Source organism: Furipterus horrens, unplaced genomic scaffold (assembly GCF_987537825.1).
Source record: "Furipterus horrens unplaced genomic scaffold, mFurHor1.1.pri manual_scaffold_10, whole genome shotgun sequence".
In the NCBI taxonomy this organism is placed as follows: Eukaryota; Metazoa; Chordata; class Mammalia; order Chiroptera; family Furipteridae; genus Furipterus; species Furipterus horrens.
The window spans coordinates 87799582-87824496 of NW_028327180.1; the positions used below are offsets into that span (position 1 = coordinate 87799582).

General features: G+C 46.5%; 1 protein-coding gene across 1 annotated transcript in view; it reads left to right on the plus strand.

Annotated features, from left to right (window-relative positions):
- The first annotated feature begins 2408 nt into the window (after window positions 1-2408).
- Window positions 2409-24915, plus strand: part of CYFIP2 (cytoplasmic FMR1 interacting protein 2) — a 103840-nt gene continuing 81333 nt past the window's right edge. Inside the window, exons 1-5 of the mRNA XM_090288491.1 lie at window positions 2409-2466; window positions 17458-17597; window positions 19072-19161; window positions 22099-22176; window positions 23726-23827. Coding sequence (XP_090144617.1) covers window positions 17481-17597; window positions 19072-19161; window positions 22099-22176; window positions 23726-23827 — 387 coding nt within the window. The 5' untranslated portion in view covers window positions 2409-2466; window positions 17458-17480. The remainder of the gene's footprint in view (window positions 2467-17457; window positions 17598-19071; window positions 19162-22098; window positions 22177-23725; window positions 23828-24915) is intronic.

The window sequence follows — 24915 nt, forward strand, 5'->3', positions numbered from 1 at the left end:
GATGAATAGAAGTTGGGTGGCAAAATGGGGAAGAGAGTGGGAGGCAGAGGGGAAGGAGGACAGATCATTCCAAGCAAAAAGGCCTAGCTTGTGCAAAGGTCACAAAAGAGAACACAGCACGTTTGGGGAACTAAAAGGTTCCTTTCAGCTGAAGCATAACAAGCTTGTTCACAGGAGGGGTACATGCCAGGTCATGAAGACCCTCGCAGGCCATGGTAAGGAGTTTGGGCTCCATCCTGAGACTGGAGGGAGCTAGTGAAGTGCTCTAAGCATGGCCAAGGTATGTCCCTGGTTTTTGTTTTTGTTTTTCTTTAAATATGTTATTTATTTGCTTATAGAGAGTGGGGAAGGAAGGGAGAAAGAGAGGGAGAGAAACATTGATGTGTGATTGGTTGCTTCTCGTATGCTCCCAACTGGGGACCTGGCCTGCAACCCAGGCATGTGCCCTGACCGGGAATAGAACTGGTGACCTTCTGATATGCAGGCCAGCGCTCAATCCACTGAGCCATACCAGCCAGGGCTCCCTGGTTTTAACTCAAGCAATTTTCCACATTCAGAAGGACTTTGGAGTGTATCCAACCTACTTCACTCTGCAGAACCGGAAAAAGGGAGGTGGAGTGAATTGCCTAAGAACACTCACTTGCAAAACTAGGACCAAAAGGCAAGCCTCTGAATTTCCAACACAGTGGTTACAGCAAGCCCATATCACTTTCCCTTATAAGAAAATAAAATTCAGGGGTCAGAAAATTATTTTTGCCTAAGATCTAAGCAAATATACATGTAATAGTCTCTTTTGTTTTTAAGCAACTTGTTCCTAATAGGTGAAAAGACGGAGAAACATATGTCTTCCATAAATCTACACCATCCACAGCAACATTCCCTTTAGAATGAAAATTGATTCTCTCATTGTTGCATATTTGTAATCACTGAAACTCAAAATCCCAAGGATCATACTAGAAAATGAAAAAAAAAATTGTTTAAGTAAGAAACCTCAGTTCCGTTTTTAAAGCCATCTTTCACAAACACCCGCACTGCTTTCTCACATGGCGTTGGGGACAGAAATGTATGTGTGTGTCTATGTATATGTGTGTGTGTGCGCGCGCGTGTGTGTATATATATATATATATATTTAAAAATAGAAATTTAAATTAGAGTGATGAAACATCAAACCACAGAGGATGATATTTCTGAGTGCTTGCGTAATGGCATGAGATCAGTGAGGACAAATACTGTCACAGACCTTTGCTGAGACTTGAGTAATATGGCCCCTCTATAAATAGCCCCTGATAGGAAGAGCTGAGTGATCAAGTATACATTTGTGGGCCCTCGGCAAACATTTCCCTTAACATCTATATACACTTTAACTGGTCTCAAATGCTTTCAAATTATTGACCCTGTGAGGTAGCTATGGCTCCTTATATCTGTGCTGTCATCCCAGGAACAGAGTCAAGAAGTGACTGACTTCAAGGTTAGAATTGAACATGGTCTGCCTTCAGCCTGGTCTGAAGGCCCACCAGGCTGCATGCATGTCAAGGAGAATCATAAATGACATTAAGCCTTGACGAGAAATGTGCCTGTCCTTTCGGTTCCTTCCTGGGTTTGGCCAGGAATTATCAACACTTCATGTCCCCATACCTTGTCCCTTTTTGTCTACTAGGCAATGCTTCCTGAATGAAGGTGAGGCAGGTCCTGCTTAAGAGATGACAGCTTCAGGGACTGGTTTTAAGCAACTGAAAGGAAATGCCAGAAGTTATTCTTGACAAGGGAGTGGCATTAGGGACCAAACTCAAAAGGTCCCTCTCCCCAAACCCCAGGTGCTTTTTCTATCACTTCACCCCGTTCCCTTCCTTCACAGAACTTCTAGCTGTAGCTAGACATGTGCTAGGTTAATTCATGCACGCCCTGTTTCCCTCAGGAGATGATAAGCTCCCAAAGGGCAGGGACCCCGTCTTTTGTACAACAGTGCAAACCCAGCTCCTGGAACGGTGCTTGGAACGAAGTAGGTGTTCAATAAATGTTAGGTAGACAAATGAGGACTTCGAAATAACGTGAGATCAATGAGATCCTAATGGAGCCCAAAGCTTCTGTCCTTCCACTGCCGCAGGTGTGATTCCAGGCATTCGGAGGCTGGGGACAAGTCCTCCCTATCTTCTCCATCCCCAGAGGTGGGTGGCTGGCTGCCTTGGGGAGGGAGCCCGTGTTGCAGGTCTGGGATGCGCCGGCCGCGTAGTGGGGCGTACCCCGGAGCCCCTCGCCGCAGCCATTTCCTGCTCTTTGTGTGACAGCCGCGCTGGCATAGGGGCCGGGCACCGGGGCGAAGGAGGAGACGCGGCGGGAGGAGGGCGGGGCAGAGGGCGGGGCCGAGCGCGCAAGCCGGCGGAGCGGAGCCGGGCAGAGCATCCTGCGCCCCGGCGCGGGGCCCAGCGGTATCCTCGCGCCGCTCCCGTGGACCTGCCGCAGACCCAGGTAAGCGGAGTTCGCAGGCCTTGGGGCTGGCGTGGGGACCGGGATGCTGCTGGAGGTGGCGATATGGCCGTGAGGATGCGCGATGAGCCGGCGCCCCTTCTCCCAGCCTGCGGGGGGCGCTCGGCGCGGCGCCCCGGCTAGTGTGGCCTAAGGGCCCTAAGAAGCCTTGGAGGCTGGGCGCCAGGCCCCTCGCGGTCCCCTTGCCCCTCCGGCCAGCCCAGGGCCCCGCGGCGCGGACACGCGGAGGGGCCTGGGCTCAGCAGCAGGGGCTGCAGCAGGTGCACGGCCTGGCCCGGAGCTACGGACCGGAGAGGAAGCGGCGTTAATCCCGAACCCCCGAGACACCTGCAGCGGCCGCGAGCCCGGCAGCGGCGACATCCCCGCGCCCAGGTGCTGCGTGCAGAGCGCCAGCCTCCGCCTCTGCCGTCGCGGCCACCATCTCCTCCCCCAGGGCCAGCGAGAGCCGCCTGGGCCCGCCTGGCAACTGCCTCGGGCACCCAGAGCCCTGCGGTGAACCTGAGATGGGTGCGGCGAGGGGGCGAAGCGGCGCTGTTTGCGGGTGGGGGTTTTAAAGAGAGAGGAGGTTCGTTTGATCCGCTTTGAAGCCTCCAGGCCTACACGAGCTGCGCTCTACCTCGCGGCTAGCTGGGGGCGGGGAGGAGGAGGGGGAAGGGGCTGAGTGAGCTCACTCCTGGGGGAAAAGGTTGCGTTTTCTTCAGCTCTGAACGGTCAAGAAGATGCCTACCTGTCTGCTGTGGCTTCAGCTTTTCAGGACAGCCCTCCCCCCTGGATGGGTACACACCGCCTATGTGAAAAGCAAGAGAAGGGGGTGCTTTCTTTTGGGGGTGGGGTCGGGAAGCATGATGTGATAAGAGTATGGCTCTCTGAACAGGGAACCCAGCAGGGAAGGACACGGGCTGCCCAGGTTCCCTCCTCAGCCCTGGGATTCTGCTTTCCCCGGCACAGCAGAAGCATTAAGGGCTGGGAAGCACCAGCTCCTCTTCCAGCCAGGCCAGGAAGGGGGCGAGGGTGTTTCCCTGTGGGCTCCTGGGTGCTTGTGCCCGCTGGGAATGAGCAGGGGGATTGGGGCAGGACCGTGGGCATGAGGGTCAAATTGGACAGTGCTGGTTCCCACACTCCCCTTTTCCACCTCCTGCCTGTGTCCCCCTTTAGCACAGGGGGTCTTACTTTTTTTCTTGGGCACAGGCCCTGTTGGAAGATTCTGGCAACCCTGAAGATGGCAGATGTTGGAGAGCAAAAACCTAGGTCCTCGTCCCTGGGTAGGATCATTAGGGAGGGCTTGAGGTTGTTTTCTCCAGCTTCACCTCCTCCATGACCCTGCGTGAGGCCTCCCACCTCCACTTCCACACAGTGCCCTGTGCTTCCCATTCTCCTTGTTTTTAAGAAAGGAGCCAGTGACCACGTTTATCCTCAAGAGCGAACTACAAAAGCATTTTCCATTCCATGTGAGCAGATGCTTTGATGTCATGTGGCCAGAAAGCAAACAGAGGATGAGAGGCATTTTAATGGGAAGCAAATCTTTAGGTCAAATACGGGTTATTGCTAATGGTGGGATTTCAGGCAGTGGGCTGGACATCAAGGTGCTGAGCTGGGTAGCAGTTTTGGGGAATAGCTTCCTGAAATGACAGTACCTCACAGCTGTCAGCTTTGTTAGCTGCAAGGACAGCTTTGGCACTGAGGGCAAAAATATCGTAGGGGTGTATATGTATAACTGGTCAGGGGACATTGTCACTAGAACGCCTTCGTTGAGTACCCAATATCCACTTGGGGGAGGTAAAACTTTCCTCTAGAGAGTTACTCATAGGTAGTAGGCACTTTTTGCCATCTACCAGTAGAGCTGCTAGGCCACAAGAACAGTGTGTTGTTATTTACAAAGCCTGTGTCTCTGGCTAGTTGTCCACGCTGAGCCTCCAGCTGTGGGCAAAAGCTCTTTGCTCACTAAGCTTCTTTATTATATTTCCTGACCTGTACTGACTGGTTCTGTAGGCACCCAAGCCTACCTTGTTCAATCCCAGGTGGAAATGGAAATGCAAAGGTATTAGGTCAAGAGCAGGGTATAAAATCCAGTAGGGTTGAAGAGTTTTCCTTGAATCAAATCAGGCTGACCCAGAGAAGAAAGCCGACATGAATTTTAAAATGAGGAAAGGGCCCTGGGAGAACGTGACATGTCCCCTCTGATAAATTGTGCCCTCTCGGGGTGTTCAGCAGGCCTCCGTTGCTGTCATGGACCAGTGAGCTGAATTAGGTGATGAATAGGCAGCAAGCTCATTAACATTGGGAGCAGGGCTCCAGTCTCCACGTTCGAGGATCGGCCTCACTCTCAAAGGGCTTTCTTTGGGCCACTGTTGGCCCCAGGGTTCCACCAAGAGCTTCACAAAATGGCCTTTGTAGCCTCCATGTGGACACCATAATAATGAGTCTTATTTCTTTACTGGCAAGTATTAATTATTCACTTGTAGTTGACGAAACCAGACATCAGCCACCCCATTGGAGCCTTTGTAAAGAAGCCTTTGGTCTTCTTGTTCCAAGGACAAAGCTGTGTACAGGGGCCAGAGGATGGGCCCTGCGTTAGTGGTGGAGGCGGGACAAGGGGGTGGAGCATGCTGCCGCCTACAGACCTTTAAGGTGGCTGGCAGGCTATGGCGGGTAGGAGCTAGTACTTCATTGGTTGCTCTTATTAAGTGAGGGATGCAGGCAAGTGCTCAGTAGAGTGTCTAGCACATAGTACTATTATATTTCTATAGTTACTGTTAAATGTGTTAATTACATAATCATGAAGAACGCAGTTCATGTGTGTAGTTAACCAACAGCTCTTACCAACCCCTCTACCTCCAGAGCCTTCCTGGAGTTTGCTTTTCCCAGGGGAGTTGGTCTCTGATCAGGAAACCCAGCCCCAGGTTTAGATGTGAACGGTAGCCAAAGGAAAGAGTGATAAGATGAGGTGTCAGTAAGGGGCACACTGAAGGTGGGTATAACTTAAGTAGGCAGAAGGAAGGGGGAGAGGATATGCTGAGTACAAGCCCAGAGGCAGTTCTCACATTTCAACACAGAAGTCAGGAAGAACCTCTTCCTCTGTGTGCATTCAGCATTTTGCAACCCAACAAACATGTTGAAGGCATGTTTGGCTTCCCGGGATGACAGAGCAGTACAGTGGACTTAGGACACAGGATGGATCCCTGACTTGCTGGGTTCCTTTCAGTTAGCCACTACCTCTCTGACTTTAAAAACTGGGCAATGGAAGGCAGCATGCCCAGCCTACTACCTGCCTGTCACCACAGGAGCCCGCGAATGAGATCATGTCTACAAGTCCCAGTCTAAGAAGAAAAGGCCATGGAAAGAGGAGAGAAGGAGGTTCCGGAATGTGTGGTTCTTTTGGGTGGCTGCCCTCCATTCTTAAAGGGACAATTTATTAATTCTATATTGTATGTCAGTTTAAGACAAATCTGTGGCCTCTCTGTGCCATTGCACCAAAGGGAAACTGAAAGGCATTTTGTGATTCACAGATTCTGTCAAGGCCCCTAGATGGCCTCGTCTGTACAAAGACACTTCAGATTTCAGTCAGTGGGTGTGGGACGCCTCCCAGGATGCAAAGAATTTGGATATTGGCTTCCCAGCCATGGCCATTATGCTGAGGGCTGTGTGTGATGTTCCTCAAAGGACAGCCATTCAGGCCATACTTCTTGGACCCTGGTAACAGATGAGAAAAAAAATCAAACGCAGATTCTTAGAAGAAATTGTTTTGAGAAGGCAGAGCTTGGGTTCAGGTAGCATTTCTCGCAGGGATCTTTCTGGCTGAGCGGCATACATGACCTTCTGGAGGGATGCCGAAGAAGAACCCAGCGACGGCTTCATCAACAGACCTTTTGACTTTGTGTTTGCATCGTCACTGTCAGCTTAGAGCAGTGGTTCTCAGACTTTCACCTCTTTGTGGACTGGAGTGATGGTTAGTGTGTCTATGTTGTATGGTCCCTGTTTTCTACATAAGGCAGGAGATGAGGTCTTCTGCAGAAGCTAAAGCGGGGAGCGTGGTTAGGAAAGTTCAAGAGACTCGTGGAAGTCTGGAGCAGCTGCCTCTGGGGGTGGAATAAGAAATCAATGGGGGATGAATGAGAGGATTGTCTAACTTCACTGAAGGCCCAGCCGAGATCAAAGAACATTTGAAGGGCTGACCCTCACAGAAGACACTCAATGACTCAGTATTAAATAAAGGGATACCTGAGAACAGTTTTGATTTGTGCTTTTAAAACGTGATGCCCTAAGGCCAATTTTGGCAAGGTCTATATAACTGGTGAGACAAGAATTCAAAACCGAGGGTCAGCCATTAACCTCCAGGTATGCTCTTTGCACTTGGGAAAGAACAGTGAGGTTCTGCTTTTAATGGTTTGAGGTAGAAACTGTACGACAGAAGAATTTTCTAGAGGTCTCTTGAGATTCTTATAGTAATAAGACTTACTTAAGTATGGTACCTTGAGGACCATGATGTTTTAAATTTTGTATTTAAAAAAATTTTTTTGGTAGATTTTATTTATTTTTAGGGAGAGGGGAAGGGAGCAAGAAACAGAGGGAGAGAAGCAACTAGAAGACATGAATTTTGGTCATTGGTTCATGCATTCCACAAATCGTTCATGAAGTATTAATTAAGCAAGTAATGCTAAGTAAGTAAGCAATGCATCGTGTGTGCCCAGTTGTGCTAGTTGCTATGGGTCAAACTCCACAAAAAGATGAGTTTGGGTGTTCCAGTTAATTAGTAAAATATAAGGCAGTTGATAATGCAGTAAGAAATGAGTGCTATAGGAATCCAGAGAAAAGAAGTTTGTGGGGGCTTCAGCTGGTCACATCCTCATGAAGGTGACCTGTCTTGATTTGGGCCTGGACAATAGTCAAGGGTAGGATTTGAGAAGGGGAGAGAACAGCCCAGTAGGGAGAGGAGAGAGTTGGCTCAAAGACACAAAGCAAGAGTGCCCATGGGCAGGTTTGTGGTACCCTAAACACCCCGGCTACAGTGGATAGTCCATGTCGGGAAATGGGATCTTTAAGGAAGCCGTTGGGATGGAGTGTCCCATGTATAGTCAAAATCATTCGCTTTTAAGTTGAAAAGAGGGTCTCAAGTCTAATGATTCCTAACTGGTTGGTTTTGGTTTTGCACTTTTAAAAAAGAATACATATAATGGGCAATATTGACATCATACCCACTCTACCCCATTTCCTCCCGCTGAAGGGAAGACGAATGTGCAAACAATGATATTGTGGGAAGACTCTGAGCCCCCTCACACATAATAAAAAGCACCTTGTTTGCAAACCTCACCACATAAACCGTTCTTAGTACAAGTTGCCACAACAACCTTTCCAACAGACCTTTTGACATCGTGGTTGAGAACCATTGCCAGGCCACCCTTCATATCAGGTTGGCCGAAAAGTCTGTATGTTTTTTGCCATAAAATAAGACACATTTTTCATTTTCACCAGTAACTTTATTGATTTGGATATTTTGGGTATGTCGGCTATCTCCTGCATATAGAACATTGATTGATCTCAATTAATGTCTCCATTTGATTGCTATCAACTTTAACTGGTTTATATGATTGTGGAGCATGGTCCAGCGAGAACTCTCCAGCATGAAGCTTCACAAACCACTTCTGACACATTTGAATGTCACCACACCTCCATCTTTTTTTTTTTTTTTTTTTGCATTTCAGGTGCGTTTTTACCTTTCTTGAAATAATAAAGCATAATATACCAAAAATGTTGCATATTTTCTTCCATTTGCAATAATAAAATGACTACAAAAGAATTCACCAATTTTGGTAACTTTTTTTTTAATTGCACGCTGATAGGACAGCTGTCCCAAGCAATCTAACAAAATTGTTTTGAATGAAGTTAAAGACAACTAAGTGCTACTAGAGCCATCATACAGAAAAAAAATAACCAAACTAACTTTTGGACTAACCCAATATATTACAGCCAGGAAAAATGCCCTTTTAGAAGTGAGTGAAAATGTGATTTCAGGACCTAAGTCAGTCTTCAGACGGAGCCACATTCAAGTTGCAATTTTACATCAATGGAGCTGAGGTCTGAGTGCTCCAACCTGGTGGCCAGACCTGAAGTCTCGTTCTTTGGTTCTCCAGCAGATGCAATGGTTTCTCTTTCTGAGTTTTAGCAGGTGCCTCTGAGAGGCAGCTCCTCCCCCCATATTGGTACCCCTCCCGGGGTTGTTTTGTCACAAGCCCCAGGGGGAGCAAATCAGCAAGGCGCCTCCAGAGGCATGACCTCCCCACCTCAGAGGATGGTATCTCCCTGGTTGGGTGATTAACAGAAAGGCACCTCAACTCTGCAACACAGGAAGCAGCTGAGGAAATCAGCTCGCTCAGCAGCAAGCGCTTTAGCCACACCGGGATCTTTTTCTTCGCTGCTGTCAGAGGGGAGGCCCTCTCTGGGGGCCCGAGCCCAGGCCGATGGCCTTCTCTGCTCTGACCTCAGGTCCTCTCTGTGGGGACAGGGCCTTTGATCCCAGAAGACCCAAAGTGAGGCCTTGACATAGCAAAGCCTGCCTGGAGACAGTGCTGGGCACTCGCCAGATGTCTGAACTGGTAGAAAGGAGGCCTTGAGTTGCTGTCTTTTAAAGTAAATGAAAGTTTTTTGATCAAAGCAATACATGCACATGTTTTTTTTTTTAATCAAATAGTATTGAAAAACTCAATGAAAAACAACCACCCAGTGTCCACCAACCCCCAGAGACTGACTACTGCTTTTAACTCTTTTTTTTTTTTAACCAGGAGTTGCCTCCATCTCTCTCAATGAAATGCTTACTGCTGTTGCTTGATTTACCTATTCTGTGAATTGTCTATTTACTTCCTGTTGTGATGGATGAAGATTTGGCTTTCTTACACCATACCCTGCCCTCCCCTGCTCCCATCTCCCAATGCAGAAAGAGCTCTATTTTAACCTAAATCCTATTAAAATGTCCAAATTATGTAAATGGTGATCAGGAGAGAGCCAGGTAATGTCCTTTGATTATGTTTCCTTTCTTACATGACTTTTCATTTTATCGCAGAATTAGAATTCATTCCCACCTCCTACACCCACCCCTGTTCTCTTTCTCATATTCCCCATAGTTTTCTTTTACAGTCTGTCATATTCGTTATTGTTTTGGGTCCCCACGTCTTCCTAGAAAGTTACCTGTGTTAGCCCCTAGCTAGGCGAGCAACCATGTATACAAGTCTTTCCCATCTCTCCGCCTCAGAAAGAGAGCTGGGGTAGGAGGAGGAGAGGCTGAGATCCATCTCATGGAGCCCATCACCACACCTCAGAGGTGTTTATTGTCTGAGAAGTCTCTCCTCTCGGGTGGGGCAACCCCAGGACCTGATAACAAAAACAGGCAGGGGAGGGACATGTTTGGACTATGCCCATTGGTGGTCCAGCTCACCCTGCAGCCAGGGAGGCTGCCCCTTGGGGTCAGTATGGGTGTGTGTGCTGCTCTTTTTCTCTCCTATTGTCCCTTTTGATTTTTATTCAACACAGTCTCTGCTTGTATGGGCAGCATCAAGCTCCCCAAGCTCTCACTCCAGCTCCATCTCTTTGTATCACTCCTGCATATGTACCCAAAATTTTCCAAAAAATAGTCCTACAAATACTAACACTTCTGGTAACAACTTGATTGAGATATAGTTCACATACTGTACAATTTACTCCATTCCTTTTCACAGCTGAATTATATTCCATTTATGGCTATACCATCTTTTATTTATCCATCAGTTGATGGACAGTTGAGTTGTTCCGAGGTGTTTCCACTTTTTGGCTATTACAAATAATGCTGCTATGAGCATTTATGCACAAGTTTTAGTGCGGTTGTGTATTTTCCTTTCTCTTGGGAGTACATCTAGGAGTGGAATTGCGGGGTTATATGGGAACTCTTTTAAAATTTGGGGACTGCTATACTGTTTTCCACTATGGCTGTATTATTTCACATTCCTACCAGCAATATATGGATGAGGGTTCCAATTTCACATCCTCACCAACACTGCTGATCAGCTCAGGGAGTTCCAAGGAAGGAGCAGCCGTGCAGAAAGGGGAGGGTCCTTGAAGGGTGAGTGAAATCAGGACATGCAAGGATAGAGGAAAGAGATTTCATTTCATAGGTAACTGTTTACAAATTATGGAAGCTTTACTTGAAGTGTTCAAGTGTTACTATTGGAACCATTTTGATGGAGTTTTCTAAAATATGAACAATTTTCTTGCTATTTATATTCCTTCTTCTACACCCTTGCTTTGAAAAACCTGGTGTCTGGGACATAGCAATGCCTCTCTTGATGTCTTGGGTTCATTGGTCATCTACTCATTGAAGATAGACTTCAATTGAGTTATAAAGGTGTGCTTAGACTGTGCTAGGAGCTGGGTGTGAATTAGACACTGTGCCTGCCCTCAGGAGTTCATTGTTCAGGTCAAGAGAGAAAACATGGCAAATTGTATGAAAAAATATTATAGAAGCTATGACAGAGGGAGCACACTGGGTTCACCAAGGCTCAAGGGAGCAAGTGCGTTTGGGTCGGGGAGGGGGTGGTCAGAAAGGCTTCTTTAGGAGGTAAGCATTTTCTTAGGCCTCTCCCAGCTTTGCAGTCATTCTGGCAACATATGAAGTATGTTGAGCTGTGTTGTGAACCGTGATATCGGTGATACTCCTGCAGGGTATTGAAATGTGGCGAGTTGTCGCTCCCCCACTGCATGGCTGTGACTCAACACGCCACCATGAGGCTTGCTGCTCTTAGCATCTGGGCTGCTTCTAACCTGTGGCTGTGTTTCGCAGGTTGGCACAGGTAATGCCCTACAGATGGCTCTATGCGCTCCTGTGGGGTTTGGAGCCACAGGGCCTGACCACTGGAGAAGCAGAGAGTCCTGTAAAACTCCTCATCACCAATCTGCTCAGAATAAGCCACATGGTCCACTTTCAAATCTTATAAGATGTCCACAAGTGACTGTGCCCCTTCTTGGCCCCCTACACCCATGAAGAAGCTCTGACATGTGAAAGGGTCTCTGCTGTAGGGAAACACTATGACCTGTGGATCCCACACAGCAAACCTGAGCCCTCACACAAACTCCAGACACATGCAGCTGACACCCATGATGGAAAAGCTGGCTAGACTCCAGATTGTTTTCCTGGGATTTTTTCTTGCTCAAATTCTACTTAAATTTTTTTAAAGAGAGACCATCTAAGCCTTCCCTTTAAAATGTTTATATTTACTTATTTACTTATGTAATATTTCATTGCATATATACATATGTTTCAAAATTTATTTTTACTTGTTTATTTTAGTTTCTTTCTAGCTGGAGAGATTTACAGACAGGGAAAATACTTCCTGGGCTCTTGATGGTCATGAAACCCGAAGGTAACAGTTGCTTAATCTTTCTGGTGTGTGAGAGTCTTGTTCTTCTTGAGGAAGGAAAAGGCAGCCAAACTGGAGGGGTAAAAAAGTAAAGTGGTACCTTTCATAAAGGTGCGAAAGTAGGTGAGGTCTAGAAGAAAGGGCCTAGAACCGGGAGGCGAGCTATCCCCTTTCTGCCCGAGCACAGCCCCTAGCCGACCACGTGACCCGGTAAGGCCCGTTTCACGTCTCAGCGACACTGTGCCCTCCTTTTTAGAAAAACAGCAAAAATAGCATTTGCCATCTCTCACACCTGCGGGGTCGTTATGATTGAGGAAGTCAATGTGAAAGACCTGTAGAACTGAGATATTAGTGTGGTAATGATAATGCCTTCCTTTTTTGTAGAAGAATCGCTGTATTGTTTAATTCATCCATTCATTCTATTAAAAAGAGGCCACCAGACTAGCTAACATTTCCCCGGTGCTTACTCTGTTCCCGCTATGGGGCTAAGCGTTCCACGTGCCATAACGTTATATAGTTCTCAGAATAAGTCCCTGAGGGCAGGGACTGTTATTAATTAGTGCCCTTTTACAGATAAGGAAACTGAGGCTCAGGGAGGTTAATATGCCTAAGGTTACATAGCCAGAAACCCTGGCTGGTTTGGCTCAGTGGATTGAGCGTCGGCCTGCGAGCTAAGTGTCGCTGGTTCGATCTTCCAGTCAGGGCACATCAGAGAAGGAAAACTCTGACTCCAAAAAACCTCCGCTGCCTTGCGGCATACCTCTTCAGGAGAAAGGCTAAGGGAGTAAACCCCGACAGAAAATCCGGAGCCGGAGTCCCTAAGGCGGTTTGACGTTGCAGTCAACACCGGCAACTCCTGCGGCGCACCTGAAGCCAAGCTGTATTGACTCTGTCTTTCCCTTGGATCCTTCAGCTGCGAAGAGAGGGGGGGTCTGCTGCATGGGCAACAGCAGACCCTCCATATCACCCTGCCCAGGCTCTGTAGCTTCAACTTCACTGGAGAGGACACTCCAGCGTCATCGCAAGATGTCGATTCAACACGGGAGGAGACAGATACTGTGTCACTCCCGAGTCGGACTGCACAGCCATTCTCGGCGGTGCAGATAGACTCTTAAGAAGCTACACCATCGTCTCTCGAGACGGACGGCTGCCAACATAGCCAGAAAGTGGCAGGTGACGGATCTGAGCCCACAGCTCAAGCTTAATGACTATACTTAGCTTAATAATTCCACTTAAGTAAAAACACCTTACTTTTTTTCACGTTCCTTCCAGAACGTCAAACAGAAAATGACAGCGCAAATCTTTTGGTTACAGAATGGCGGGGCTTGGAGTGTGGGGGGTCAGAACCTGCATTTCCAAAACCAGCTAGCTTCTCCTCGCAGCCATCACGCCTTTGGGGAACCCACCTCCTCTGGCTCTCGCTGTCAGTGAGCTCAGCCATGGGCCGTGGTGGGGCGCCCTTCTCAGAAGCACATGGTCCACAAGCCCAGTGATGTTGCTTGTCTTGGTGACTCTAGGCCACGGCATTTGAGTTTGTCATGAAGACACTGAATTTAAATGTGCCATGAATACCCCACACTGAGAGGTGGCAGCTGTGCCTGGCAAATAATGCTCCCAGAACAGTTTATTTTTAAATATTTTATTAATTTCTCTTCCAAAATGACAAGATGGCCATGTGTTCATAGGCCAAATAGTATAAGGACTGCTTCTCATTTGCAAGGTTTCCTAACAGGCAGGACACTTGGGCCAGAAAATAACTTATTTCCATGTATATCTCTGTCAGATTCCCAGTATGTTTTTTTTCTTTCTGATTGATGCGGAGTTGGCAGTGACTTTCAGCACTTGAGTTAAAAACATCTGATTGCCTTCTCCCTTAGGCAGTGAGTGATCTACAAACACACAGAGAACTCCATTACAGAAGCTGTACTTATAAGGAGAAAAGGAAGGTTGTATTAACAAATTAAAGACTCTGAACTTACTGGCTTTGAGGCTGTTCACTTACGATTCTCTTCCAGGGATGTACAGGGCTATTATTGTGTTAAAGTGGGAAACCTTAAGGATTATTCTGGTGAATGAGGGTTTTGATGTCTGCAAAGCCCACAAGAAACCCGGGTTACAGGAGAAAGGAGAGGGGCAAGGTCGTGGCAAATAGGAATCAGGGAAGATAAAAGAAGGGAAGATAAATTAGAACTGGGACCCCTGGCTGGTGTGGTTCAGTGGATTGAGCGCCAGCCTGCAGAGCAAATGCCGGTTTGATTCCCAGTCAGTGCACGTCCCTGGACTGCGAGAGGCAACCGGTTGATGTACCTCACTACCTCTTGGTGTTTCTCTCCCTCTCTAAAAATAAATAAGATATTAAAGAGTAATAATAATAACTGGGATTGCATACACTGAGCTGAGGGGGATGCTTTATGGGGAATTTCAACATTTATAAAATTGGATAAAAAATATAATAAATCCCTATGTAAGCATCACACAGCATCAGCAGTTTTTACTGAAGGACCAGTTTTTCCACCTGGGTCCCACTCTTCCCCCATCTAATAAGTATCATTTGGAAGCAAACACCTGCATCCTTTCATCCCTATTTTATAACAGTAGGTATTTCTAGAAGATAAGAACTCTTTTAAGATATAACCTCATTATTATGATCACATCTAAGAAAATAACACTATTTCCTTAATATCATCAAATCCATAAGTCAGTATGAAATTTTCCAATTTTCTTATAAATGTGTTCATTTTATTTTTATAGTGGTTTGTTTGGAATAGGATCCAGATAAGGTCTTTAAATCTATAGTTCTCCCCTCCATCTCTTTTTTTTTTTCCCCCTTGCAATTTATTTGTTGAAGGCACTGAGTCATTTGTCAGCGGAGTTTCCCATAGGTTATATTTCACTGATTACATCACCATGGCATATTTTAATGTGTTCTTCAGTTGGCATCGAAGTCTTGATTAGATTCAAGTTTTTTGGTTTGGGTCCAGTATTCTTCATCAAGTGATGCTGTGTTCTTCCATCACATAATGTTTGACTCATTTAGTAACAGTTGGTGATCCGCTCCTACAGCCATTTGTTTATTAGAGGTTGGGAAAAAATAGGACTTTTAATTCTGTCGCTATTTCTGGAAAGAAAAAAGAAAGAAAGAACTCTATAGAAAAAAAAGTCTCTCTCTTTGGCCATTTGTTTTTCCAGGGGTATAGTTTCTGTGGGAAATACAGGTTAAGTGTTTGCTTCTTTCCTTTTATTTATTGATTTTTCAATATGAAAGTTGCTTCGCAGGGATCCTCCAACTGTAATAAAGTCATACAACCCAAGTTTTTATTAAGTGTCTATGATTTCATGGACTTAAACATATTGGATATTGTTTCAAGTCCACTGAGTTATGCTAAGCTGTGCTCACATGGCCCCATCTTTGGCCAGTGGGCGCTGCCTCCAGTTGGCTCCTGGGTCCCTTTGACAACCCCGCTAGTGACAGATAGAGAGCTGCTTCTAGGCCTTTTAATAGGACAGACCTGGGTTCCGTCCACAGCTGCACCACTTGCCAGCACTTGGCCTGGGGCAGTTACTTAAATTCTGGGCTTCTGTTTGCTCATCTGTAAAATGGGAACAATCACAGTACCTACCTTTATAGTGTTGGTGCAAGATTAAAACAGTCAAGTGTTTGGCAGAGTGTCTGACACAGGGTAAGGGCTAAAAGATGTTTAGTTTTATTATTTTTATTTGAATGAATGAAGAGCTTTATCAGGGCTTTGGAGCATGTAAATCATTATGCCCCATAAAATCATTAACCCCTCCTGAAAAACTGGCTTAATATTAACGGAAGAAAGAAGGCCATCTTTTCTGTGTATTGGCAAATGGTTTTGCTGGGGACTGAAGGCCACACTTAGAATTCAGGAGGGAAAAGAGAGAAGAGGAAGAAGCACAGGTGTGGGGAGGACCTGAAACCGCCCAGTGAGGAGATGCCGCAAAAGGCAGAGGGGAAGTCAGCCCTGTGCCCTCACTGGATGTGGCCTTGGCTGTTGCCATAGAGCATGACAGGGGGTGTGTCGAGAGCTCGGTGGAGTATGAATCATAGTTAGCTGCTCTGCCCCATCTGCCCTCCCTATTGTAGGCCTCATGGAGACCCTAGTGTAGAGGCAGCAAGCCGTTGGGTACCCTCCAGCTGTTTCAGCCCCTAACCCAGTTCTCATGTCAGGTCCCCTTCTCCCCTGTGCTCTGACACTCAGTACTCCTGCCCCAAGCATGTTTCACTCCTGCCTGTGATTGGCGGTAGCAGGGTGGCTGTTCTGACAGCACAGTGGCCCTTCTCTGTTTCCTTATTCAAATGTGCGCAAGGGTCAGCTTATTATTATTAATCCTCTTATGAAACTGAGTTTTTAGATTTTTGTTCACCCAGTCTATTGTTTGCCTGCTTTGCTTTGCTTTGTTTTTTTGTGCTTCATTTAGATCTACCTTTGTATTATCGATTCCTATGTTCTGGCTTCTTTGGGTTGGTTTTCATTCTTTCTTTAGATTTGGAATGGAAAATTCCATTCATGTAGTTTCACCTTCCTATTCTCTACTTAATGCATTTAGGACATTTATTCATGCTCTCTGTCTTTCAGCTCTGAATATTTTATAATTTTTATTTGAATTCCTCTTTAGCTATACATAACCTTGAAGTGTGTTTTTATAAATTTCCATAGGCATGTTTTTTGTTGTTTGCTATTATTAGCATTATTTACTTCTAATTTGTTTGCACTGTGATTTGTGAACGTGACTTCTAGAAGATCATGTTTGGGGGAACTTGATGGCCTAAGTTATGGTCAGTTTTTACCAACATTTTACTTTTTCTTGAAAAAAAATGAGTATTCTATTTGCTGAGTAGGATAACTAAGCTGTTCAGCTCTTCTTCGGTTTCACCGTCTGCAAGTTGTCATTGAAGCCACTACACTGCCAGCATTTCAGACACAAAAATGTCTGTTCAGTGCTGATTTGCTTGGTGTGGCCCAAAAAACACACCCAGGCCAAGGAAGATGATGGTTCTTCCATTTTTGCAAGTAAGGGTAATATCCTTGGAGTCTGAATTCTGTTAGTCTCAGCTGAATTGGCTTGTAAAGAAAGCCTAGGCTCTGGTTTCAAGCGGATAATCTTGGCTGCCGCCATCATGGATATTTGTGTTGGGCGATAATTGAAGCGTGAAACTGATAAACATTCTCATAAAAAACAGAAGGCGGGGTCTGGCCCTGGCCCGTGTCCTAGCGTCAGGCATTATTTGAAGTCCTTTGCCCTTGGTCACTGGCTGTGTGGGTGTCATGTAACTCCTGAGCCTGTTTCTTCATCAGCTGCGTGGCTATGATATCACCTGCCATGCTGATTGCAGAGGGTTGTGGTGCGGCCCAACCGAGCTAACAGACACGGACGGAAGTGATTTGTAAACTGACAAGGTCCTCAGCCGTCAGCTGCAGATGGAGGGCACCTTGTGAAGGACTAGCAAGGGCGGTCCAGTGTGTGTTAACTCCCTTTGTTCTCCGAAAGGAGCCTGGGTGGGGTGAGACTGAGGGAAGTGTTTGGAGGCCCCTGAAATGCTTCATGTGCTTCTCCTCCTTTCCCTCAGTGAGGAATACAGAAACGGCAGCCATGACGACCCACGTCACCCTGGAAGATGCCCTGTCCAACGTGGACCTCCTGGAAGAGCTGCCCCTCCCTGACCAACAGCCATGCATCGAGCCTCCGCCGTCCTCCATCATGTACCAGGTCAGTTCTCCCAGGGCTCTGGGGACCCCCCATGGGGGTTTGCTCTGAAGGCAGAGGGAAGCGGCCGGTCTGCATCTAGGAGGTGAAAGGTCACAAGCTGTTGGAGTCCCTGGTGCCCGGATGGAGTTTCGTGTAAGGAATAGATTAGCTAGTAAATGTACACCAGAGCTATTCCTGCTCCCCAGGGGAGGCTTGTTGATCTGCTCTGACCCCAAATACCTTCCCGGCTGTTCTTGCTGCAGCACCAACCAGGGCTTTGGCAGCTCTGATCTCATGAATTAAATATTGCAATTTAGAAATCCCTAGAGCCTGCCTGGGTAATTACTTTTCCTTCATGTATGTGAGAAGAGCTCTTCAACTCCCCACAGCAACTAATGGCCCAGGGAAGCCCGCCACAGTGGTTTGCTTTTGCCCAAGACAGGCGAGCCTTTGCTACACCATGATCAGATGGCTCAAAACCACGATCACCAGGGCATGGGGGGAAGGGCATCATGGGGCCGGATCCTGCCTTGCAAATAGCCCCTGGTCTGGGTCCGCAGGGAGAGTATGCCACACTAAGAAAGAATAAGTTAGTTTGAAATTCTTAGCCGTAATTGACGTTTTGAAAGTTCTCAGACTGCTAAATGAGACTAAGTATAAATGCATAATATATTTTAAATTTCATTCAGTGGTTAGATTTATGAAACACATGCCTGTAGGTCCAACTCATAAACTGGTTTATTCACATTTTTTAACCCAGATTAAATTTTAATTGTTAAATTATTTTTTTATTACAAGTAATACAGAAGAATAAACATTTCCCTGTAACTGTGTCTATATAGATGTGTGTTTATATACATATATACACACATGTCCCTTTTTACGCTATATATACATATATATTTAATATAAAAGGGGATTATACTATATATATATCTCTCTCTGTGATTTGGCATTTAACTTAAAACTTATTATGGATACTTTCCCTGACAATACTACAGAGCTACCACGTTATATTTAACCACCATGCAGTGTGTATAAGTCCATTGTATGGATATACCATTATCTATTGAGCTTTCCACTGTTAATGGACATTGGAATGACTTCCAGTGTTTTCTGTCACAAAAATGCTGCCGTTATTATCCTTGTACGCATGTATGTGCACCCTCAGGTGAGTAGTTTTGCACCTGCTGGGCGGAAGCAGTGCACATCTATCCTTCACCAGCTCTTAGGTGTATAAAGTGTAAGTAAGCGTTTACGTCAGGGCCCCGCGAGGTGAACCTAGTGCGAAGCGGACTTGGGCCCTATCCGCAGGTGTGTCCTACACAAGGCAGTTTAGAGTGGGATTCTGGGGGCGGGGGCTGAGAGGGTGGGGTGGACCTAGCTTTGCACAGAGAACTGGTGGCATTGGTTGCAGCAGTGTGTTCCCTGGGCACCCAGCCACCTCGGACCTGTTTTCCAGTAACCAAATGTTCCTGGCCTCTGATTCCCACAGGCAAACTTCGACACCAACTTCGAGGACAGGAATGCATTTGTAACAGGCATTGCAAGGTACATTGAGCAGGCCACCGTCCACTCCAGCATGGTAAGCCTCTGTGATCCTGCCGGGGCAGGAGGGGCTGTGGGCAGCTTCTCACACCAAGGGCGTGTGCTCAGCTAGTCCATGGATCCCAGCCTCAGTCAGACCCATCTCCTGAAGCCCATTCTCACGCCTGCCCCACCCCCTCTCAGTGCCTGGGGCCACGCCGTTCCCATATCTTCCAGCTTTGCAAATCCTGCTCACCTTTAGGGCTCAAGTTTATCCTCACTATTCACTTCCCCGAGCATCTATAGCCTTTTAGGTTAACGTGATTAGATTCCTGCCTTGTTTTATACTCAATAGAGTACTGACTATGTGGAATCTTGTCTCTTGAGCAAAACAAAAGGTTTCTCATAAAAGGGACATTGGCTTTGGAATGACATTCATTGTTGACTCGAGGAAGCTGGTGACCTAAATTGTTCGCAAGTGGGGCCAGCTGTCTAATAGGTCAGGTGTCTGACCCATCTGTGAAGGATCACCCCTTCCGTCTTGAGCTTTCGTGGGTTGTATTCTCATGCAGCACAGAAATCCGGGGAATTCCAGGTTCCTTGTTCACAGCCTGTGTCTGCGGCTCTGTGCGCCTTTCTCACCATCTCAGCTATATTCCAAAACCTGCCTTACCGTACCCTGCCTGTTCATTAATAAGCAGTGTGCACCTGGGACCTGCAGAGACCGTGCTAAATGCTGGTGTCGGGGGATGCAAGGAGAAATCGGGGCTGGTCTTGACTCTCAGTGAGTCAAGTGGGAAATAGACAAGTTCACCATTTATCAAGCACTTTCTGTGCAGATGTTTTAAATACATTTTTGAGTCCTCACCTCAACCCTGGGAGGCAGGTTCTGTTAAACAATACCCATTTGATGGATGGTGAAAACTGAAGTCCAGAAAAGTTAAGTTCCATGGGGTCCTGCTGCTGACAAATGACAGCTAAACCCAGGTCAGTCTGACTATAAAACCTGGGCTCTAGACTACTCTTTGCAGACAAATGAGAATGCCCAAAATTAAAGGTAAATGACACAGTAAAAGCCCAAAGTGCTTCGTTTTTGAAGGGGCCTGGAGAGTGTTGGAGAAAGCCTGATGAGGGAAGTGGCTTGTATTATATACACGTATGTATGGAGTACGTAAATACACACACATTACATTATAACCATATATGTGGTACTTTGTATAAGGTATGCTCACCCGTACTGTCATTGATTTAAGCCTTATAACAGCCCTGCGGCTTGCAAAGGGATCATTATACCCATTTGGGGGATAAGAAAAGTGAGACCTGGAGAAGTTAATAAGCAAGTTGCTCATGATCCCACAACTAGTCGTAAATCACAGGGTTGCAGCTGGAATCCAGGACTTTGCTTCCCAGGCCTGACCTCTTTCCGCTGAACTCTCGCCCCAGCTGGTGGAACCAGCATGAGCAAAGGCACAGAGGCTAACATTTTCAGAGACTGCCTGGGTTTAGATGGTAAGATACATATAAGGAAATTCTCTGTGGCATTTATGGAAAATCAGGTAAGGGTCAGTGCATAGAGGGTATATTCATTTGGTAGAGCAGCCATAACAAAATAACCACTGACTGGATGGCTTAAGTGACAGACATGTATTTCCTCACAGTTCTGGAGACTACAAGTTTGATATCAAGGTGCCAGGGTCGGTTTCTCCTGAGGCCGCTGTTCTTGGCTTGCAGATGGCCACCCTCTCCCTGTGTCCTCACGTGGTCTTTCCTCGGTGGGCACACCCATAGGGTGTCTCTCTGTGGCTCCAAATGTCCTCTTATTAGAAGGACATCAGTCAGACTGGATTAGGGCCCACCTAGGGGCCTCATTTTAACTTTATCATCTCTTTCTTTAAAGGCCCTGCCACCAAATATAATCCCGTTCTGCGGTCCATATGAGTTTTGGAGGGACACAATTCAGCCCAGACTAGAAGAGTCATATTGAAACTCTCTGTTTAACTTTCTGAGAAACTGCCAGACTGTTTTTTCCCAGTAACACTCTTCACCCCTTTTACAGATTACATAGCATGTGTTTGTGTGTGTATTTGAACTCTACTTCATTCTCGTAAAATTCTCTGAGGTTGTTATTGCCATTGTCACTAAATGGAGAGTCTTAGGCCCAGAGGTTTTCTGAAGGCCAAAAGGCCAAAGGGAGAGGAGGCTGAAGTCTGAGTGCAGATGTTTGGACCCTGACTGATTCAGGGCTCTTTCCACAGTCGCATTTATTAGATGAAAAATGCAGTAGCATCGCTGCATTTTTTCAGATTTATTTTTCATGCTGTTGGTTTCACTGTCTGCTCTGTATTATTTTAAAAATTTAATCATTGAAAGAGTAACAGAGCTCTTATAAAAAGTGCAAATATTATGGTACTACATGATAGTAAACGTGAATGCTCCTGTTTATCCACCTCCCAGAGAGCTTGCTAGTCATATTTGGGTGCATATTCCACCAAAATATCTTTCAATATTCAGTAATATATTTTTATAATTATTACTCTTTGTTTGGCTTTCTTAGTCTAACTGCTGTACATACTGTTTTGCTACTTGTTTATTTTATTTTATTTTATTTTTTTAAGATTTTATTTACTTAGTTTTAGAGAGAAGGGAAGGGAGGGAGAAAGAAAGGAAGAGAAACATCACTGTGTGGTTGCCTCTTACGCGCCCCCAACTGGGGACCTGACTGGCACCCCGGGCATGTGCCCTGACTAGGAATTGAACCCATGACCCTTTGGTTCGCAGGCCAGTGCTCAATCCACTGAGCCAGACAAGCCAGGGCTGAAATGCAGATTCTGATTCCCTAAGCCCATGCAGTGGGTCTGCGTTTCCAGTAAGCCCTCCAGGTGATGGGGATGTCACTGGTCCACAGACCACACTGAGCAGTGGGGATTGAGGGGCCGTTGAGAAGCCTTGTGGCCCCAGCACAGCCTCTCCCTGATGAGCGTGTTTTGCTTTTCAGAATGAAATGCTGGAGGAAGGGCATGAGTATGCGGTCATGCTGTACACCTGGCGCAGCTGTTCCCGGGCCATCCCCCAGGTGAGACTCTCCTTACCAGGTGGCTTCTGCCTCCGGGGGGCGCCACGACTCTCCATGTTCCCCCCATTCAGAGAATTGAGTTTCTCCACATGGCAGGGAGCAAAGCCGGGGCCTGTAATCCAAGGGGCACCCTGAAGACATTTGGAGAGTTTCCCATAAAACCGATGCCAACCTAAAAGAGTATTTGCTCAATTTATTTTACTTGGAAAACAGTATATGTTCACTCTTTGACCCCCAAACCATTGTAGAAAGGTATAAAGTAAAAAGCAAAACATCCCACTTCCTCATCCCCCCAGCCCAACCTACCTGCCAGCAGAGCATAATCACCATGGACACTTTGCTGCTGTTCATGTGGATCTTTTTCATTGATTACCATGAATATTTCTGTGATTTTTATTTTGTAAATAATTTTTACAAAAGCATGTTGCTTCTTACTTATATTGTTCTGCCGCTAGGATTTTTACACTTTATTCTTTTTTATTGACCTGTATTAACATACTGTCTGTATTTAGGTTGGCACATACGGATAATATGTTACCATCATTATAATCATCATATAATTCATTAGTCCCATTTTAACAAAATCATGAGGCACAGCTGTGTGAAAGGACACTGTTCTCCTTTTCTCTGATCCCAGCCCTCAGGGCTAATTACTTATTAACAGTTTGGTTTGTACCCTTTCAGACTTTCTATGCCTGTAATATATATGGACACACACACAGTTTTGTTTTGTGTTTTGTTTAACAAAAATGAGATTAAATTACACTCCCGTCCTGTCACAGTTTGCACTTGTCCGTTTATGGCAGCAATCTCTGCATGTTAGTTGACAGAGCTGTCTCATTCCTTGTGACAGTTACATAATGATATTGAATGGGTGTATCATATTCTATCATTCAGTCATCAACTCATGGATATTCAGCTCATTGCTCCTGTTTTAAGAATTTCTAAACAACGGGGTGAAGGATGACCTTGTACTTACCCTTCGCTCACTTGTCAGTTTCGGTCACCCTGTCAGCTGTCACTGGTGTGCATGCTGTGAAAACATCTGCCACGTGACTCTGATGTGTTGAAACCACCAGGCAGAGAACATGGGTTTCTCTCAGTATGGCCAGGCAGAGAACATGGGTTTCTCCCAGTATGGCCAGGTGCATCCAGAGCAGTGGGTGGAACAGTTTTCTCTACTGAGAATCTGGAGGGGCGCCCCCCGGGATCAGAGTGAGGAAAACACTGAAGGGGGGAGACCTTACAGAGAAATATAGATGTGTATGTGGCTCCTGGGCCCGGTACAGAACGGACTAAAGGGGTGGAGGGTTCTGTTCTTGAGACCAGCTGGTTTCTTTCCTGCAGCCAGTGTCTGAGGAGCAGTCTTGCCCCGAGTCAGACCTGTCAGACAGGGCTACCCCAGCCTCCTGTCACTAAGGTGACCTTATCATTTATCATCCTAGAGGTGGTGCATTCGAGAGTGAAAAGGGGCCCATGAATAAGACAACTGGTGTGAACCAGGACAGTGTGTGCCAGTCAGGATGCCTGACACCCTCTCTCCCCGCAGGTGAAATGCAATGAGCAGCCCAACCGAGTGGAGATTTACGAGAAGACAGTGGAGGTGCTAGAGCCGGAGGTCACCAAGCTCATGAAGTTCATGTACTTTCAGGTGAGGTCATGTGAATCTGGGCCAGGAGACTAGGGAAGACCCTTACTCTTCTAGACACATGGGTCTGGATTTTTGTCCCATGTTGCTTATTCATTGAGCAAATACTTGTTGGGTGCCCCAGAGGTGTGAGCAAGATAGACAAGCCCCTCCCCCCCATGTAATTTCCATCCTAGTGAGCATATAGTTGAGTTCTGGGCAGGAGGAGAGACTGACAATAAACAATGTACAGTAATTTTCAGGGCATAATATGTGCTATGAATCAAATAACATTTTTAAAATCTCTGGGCAAAAGGGTGTCTGTGATATGGTGCAGCTTTAGGGATGACTTCTCAGGAGGTGACGTTTGAACTGAGATTTGTGTGATGAAAAAGGCTGGTGTGGGTGATCCCAGGAGAGGGTTTCAGGCAGAAGGAACTGTAAAGCCAAGGCCCTGAGGCCTGAAGGAGCCTGGTGGGTGTTTCAGGAACCGAAGGAAGCCAGGGAGGAGGCTGCAGGGTGAGAGGGGAGAGTGGTCCAAGGTGAGGCTGAAGAGGTAGCCAGGGACCCAATCATGTAGGGCATGAAGTAGGATGTGAAAAGAATACGTGGATTTTACTCAAGCGCCACAGAAGCCACTGGAGGTTTCTAAGTGACATGATCTGATCTGAGGTTTTACAACATCTGGCTGCTGTGTGGAAAAGGGATGGGAGGTGGGGGCAGCACAGATGTGAGGGGCCAGAGGGGCCAGGAGCGACAGCAGGGAGGCCAGCTGGGAAGCCAGGAACAGTGATTATTTGAAGGAGGGAAAGGGAAAAGACAGCCAAGGGCTTTCAAGAGGGCAGGCTCGTTTTAAAAAGGCGGGGGTGGGGTGGGGGTTGGGGGCCAGCTGGTAAAAGGGAAATAACAAAGGAAAAATAACACAAACAGGTTGATTATTATGCTTATGTGGGAAGTTGTGCAGGAATGCAGGTTGAGCACTTTAAGACCAGCCTGTACCCCAGGGCAGGAGTCTGGTTACACACTGTGCTCCATGTGGGCTCCGCTGGAGAGCTGAGCTTCATAAACAGACTCCCAGGCGCTGGCTGAATGTCCGCCCAGCTCTGCACTAG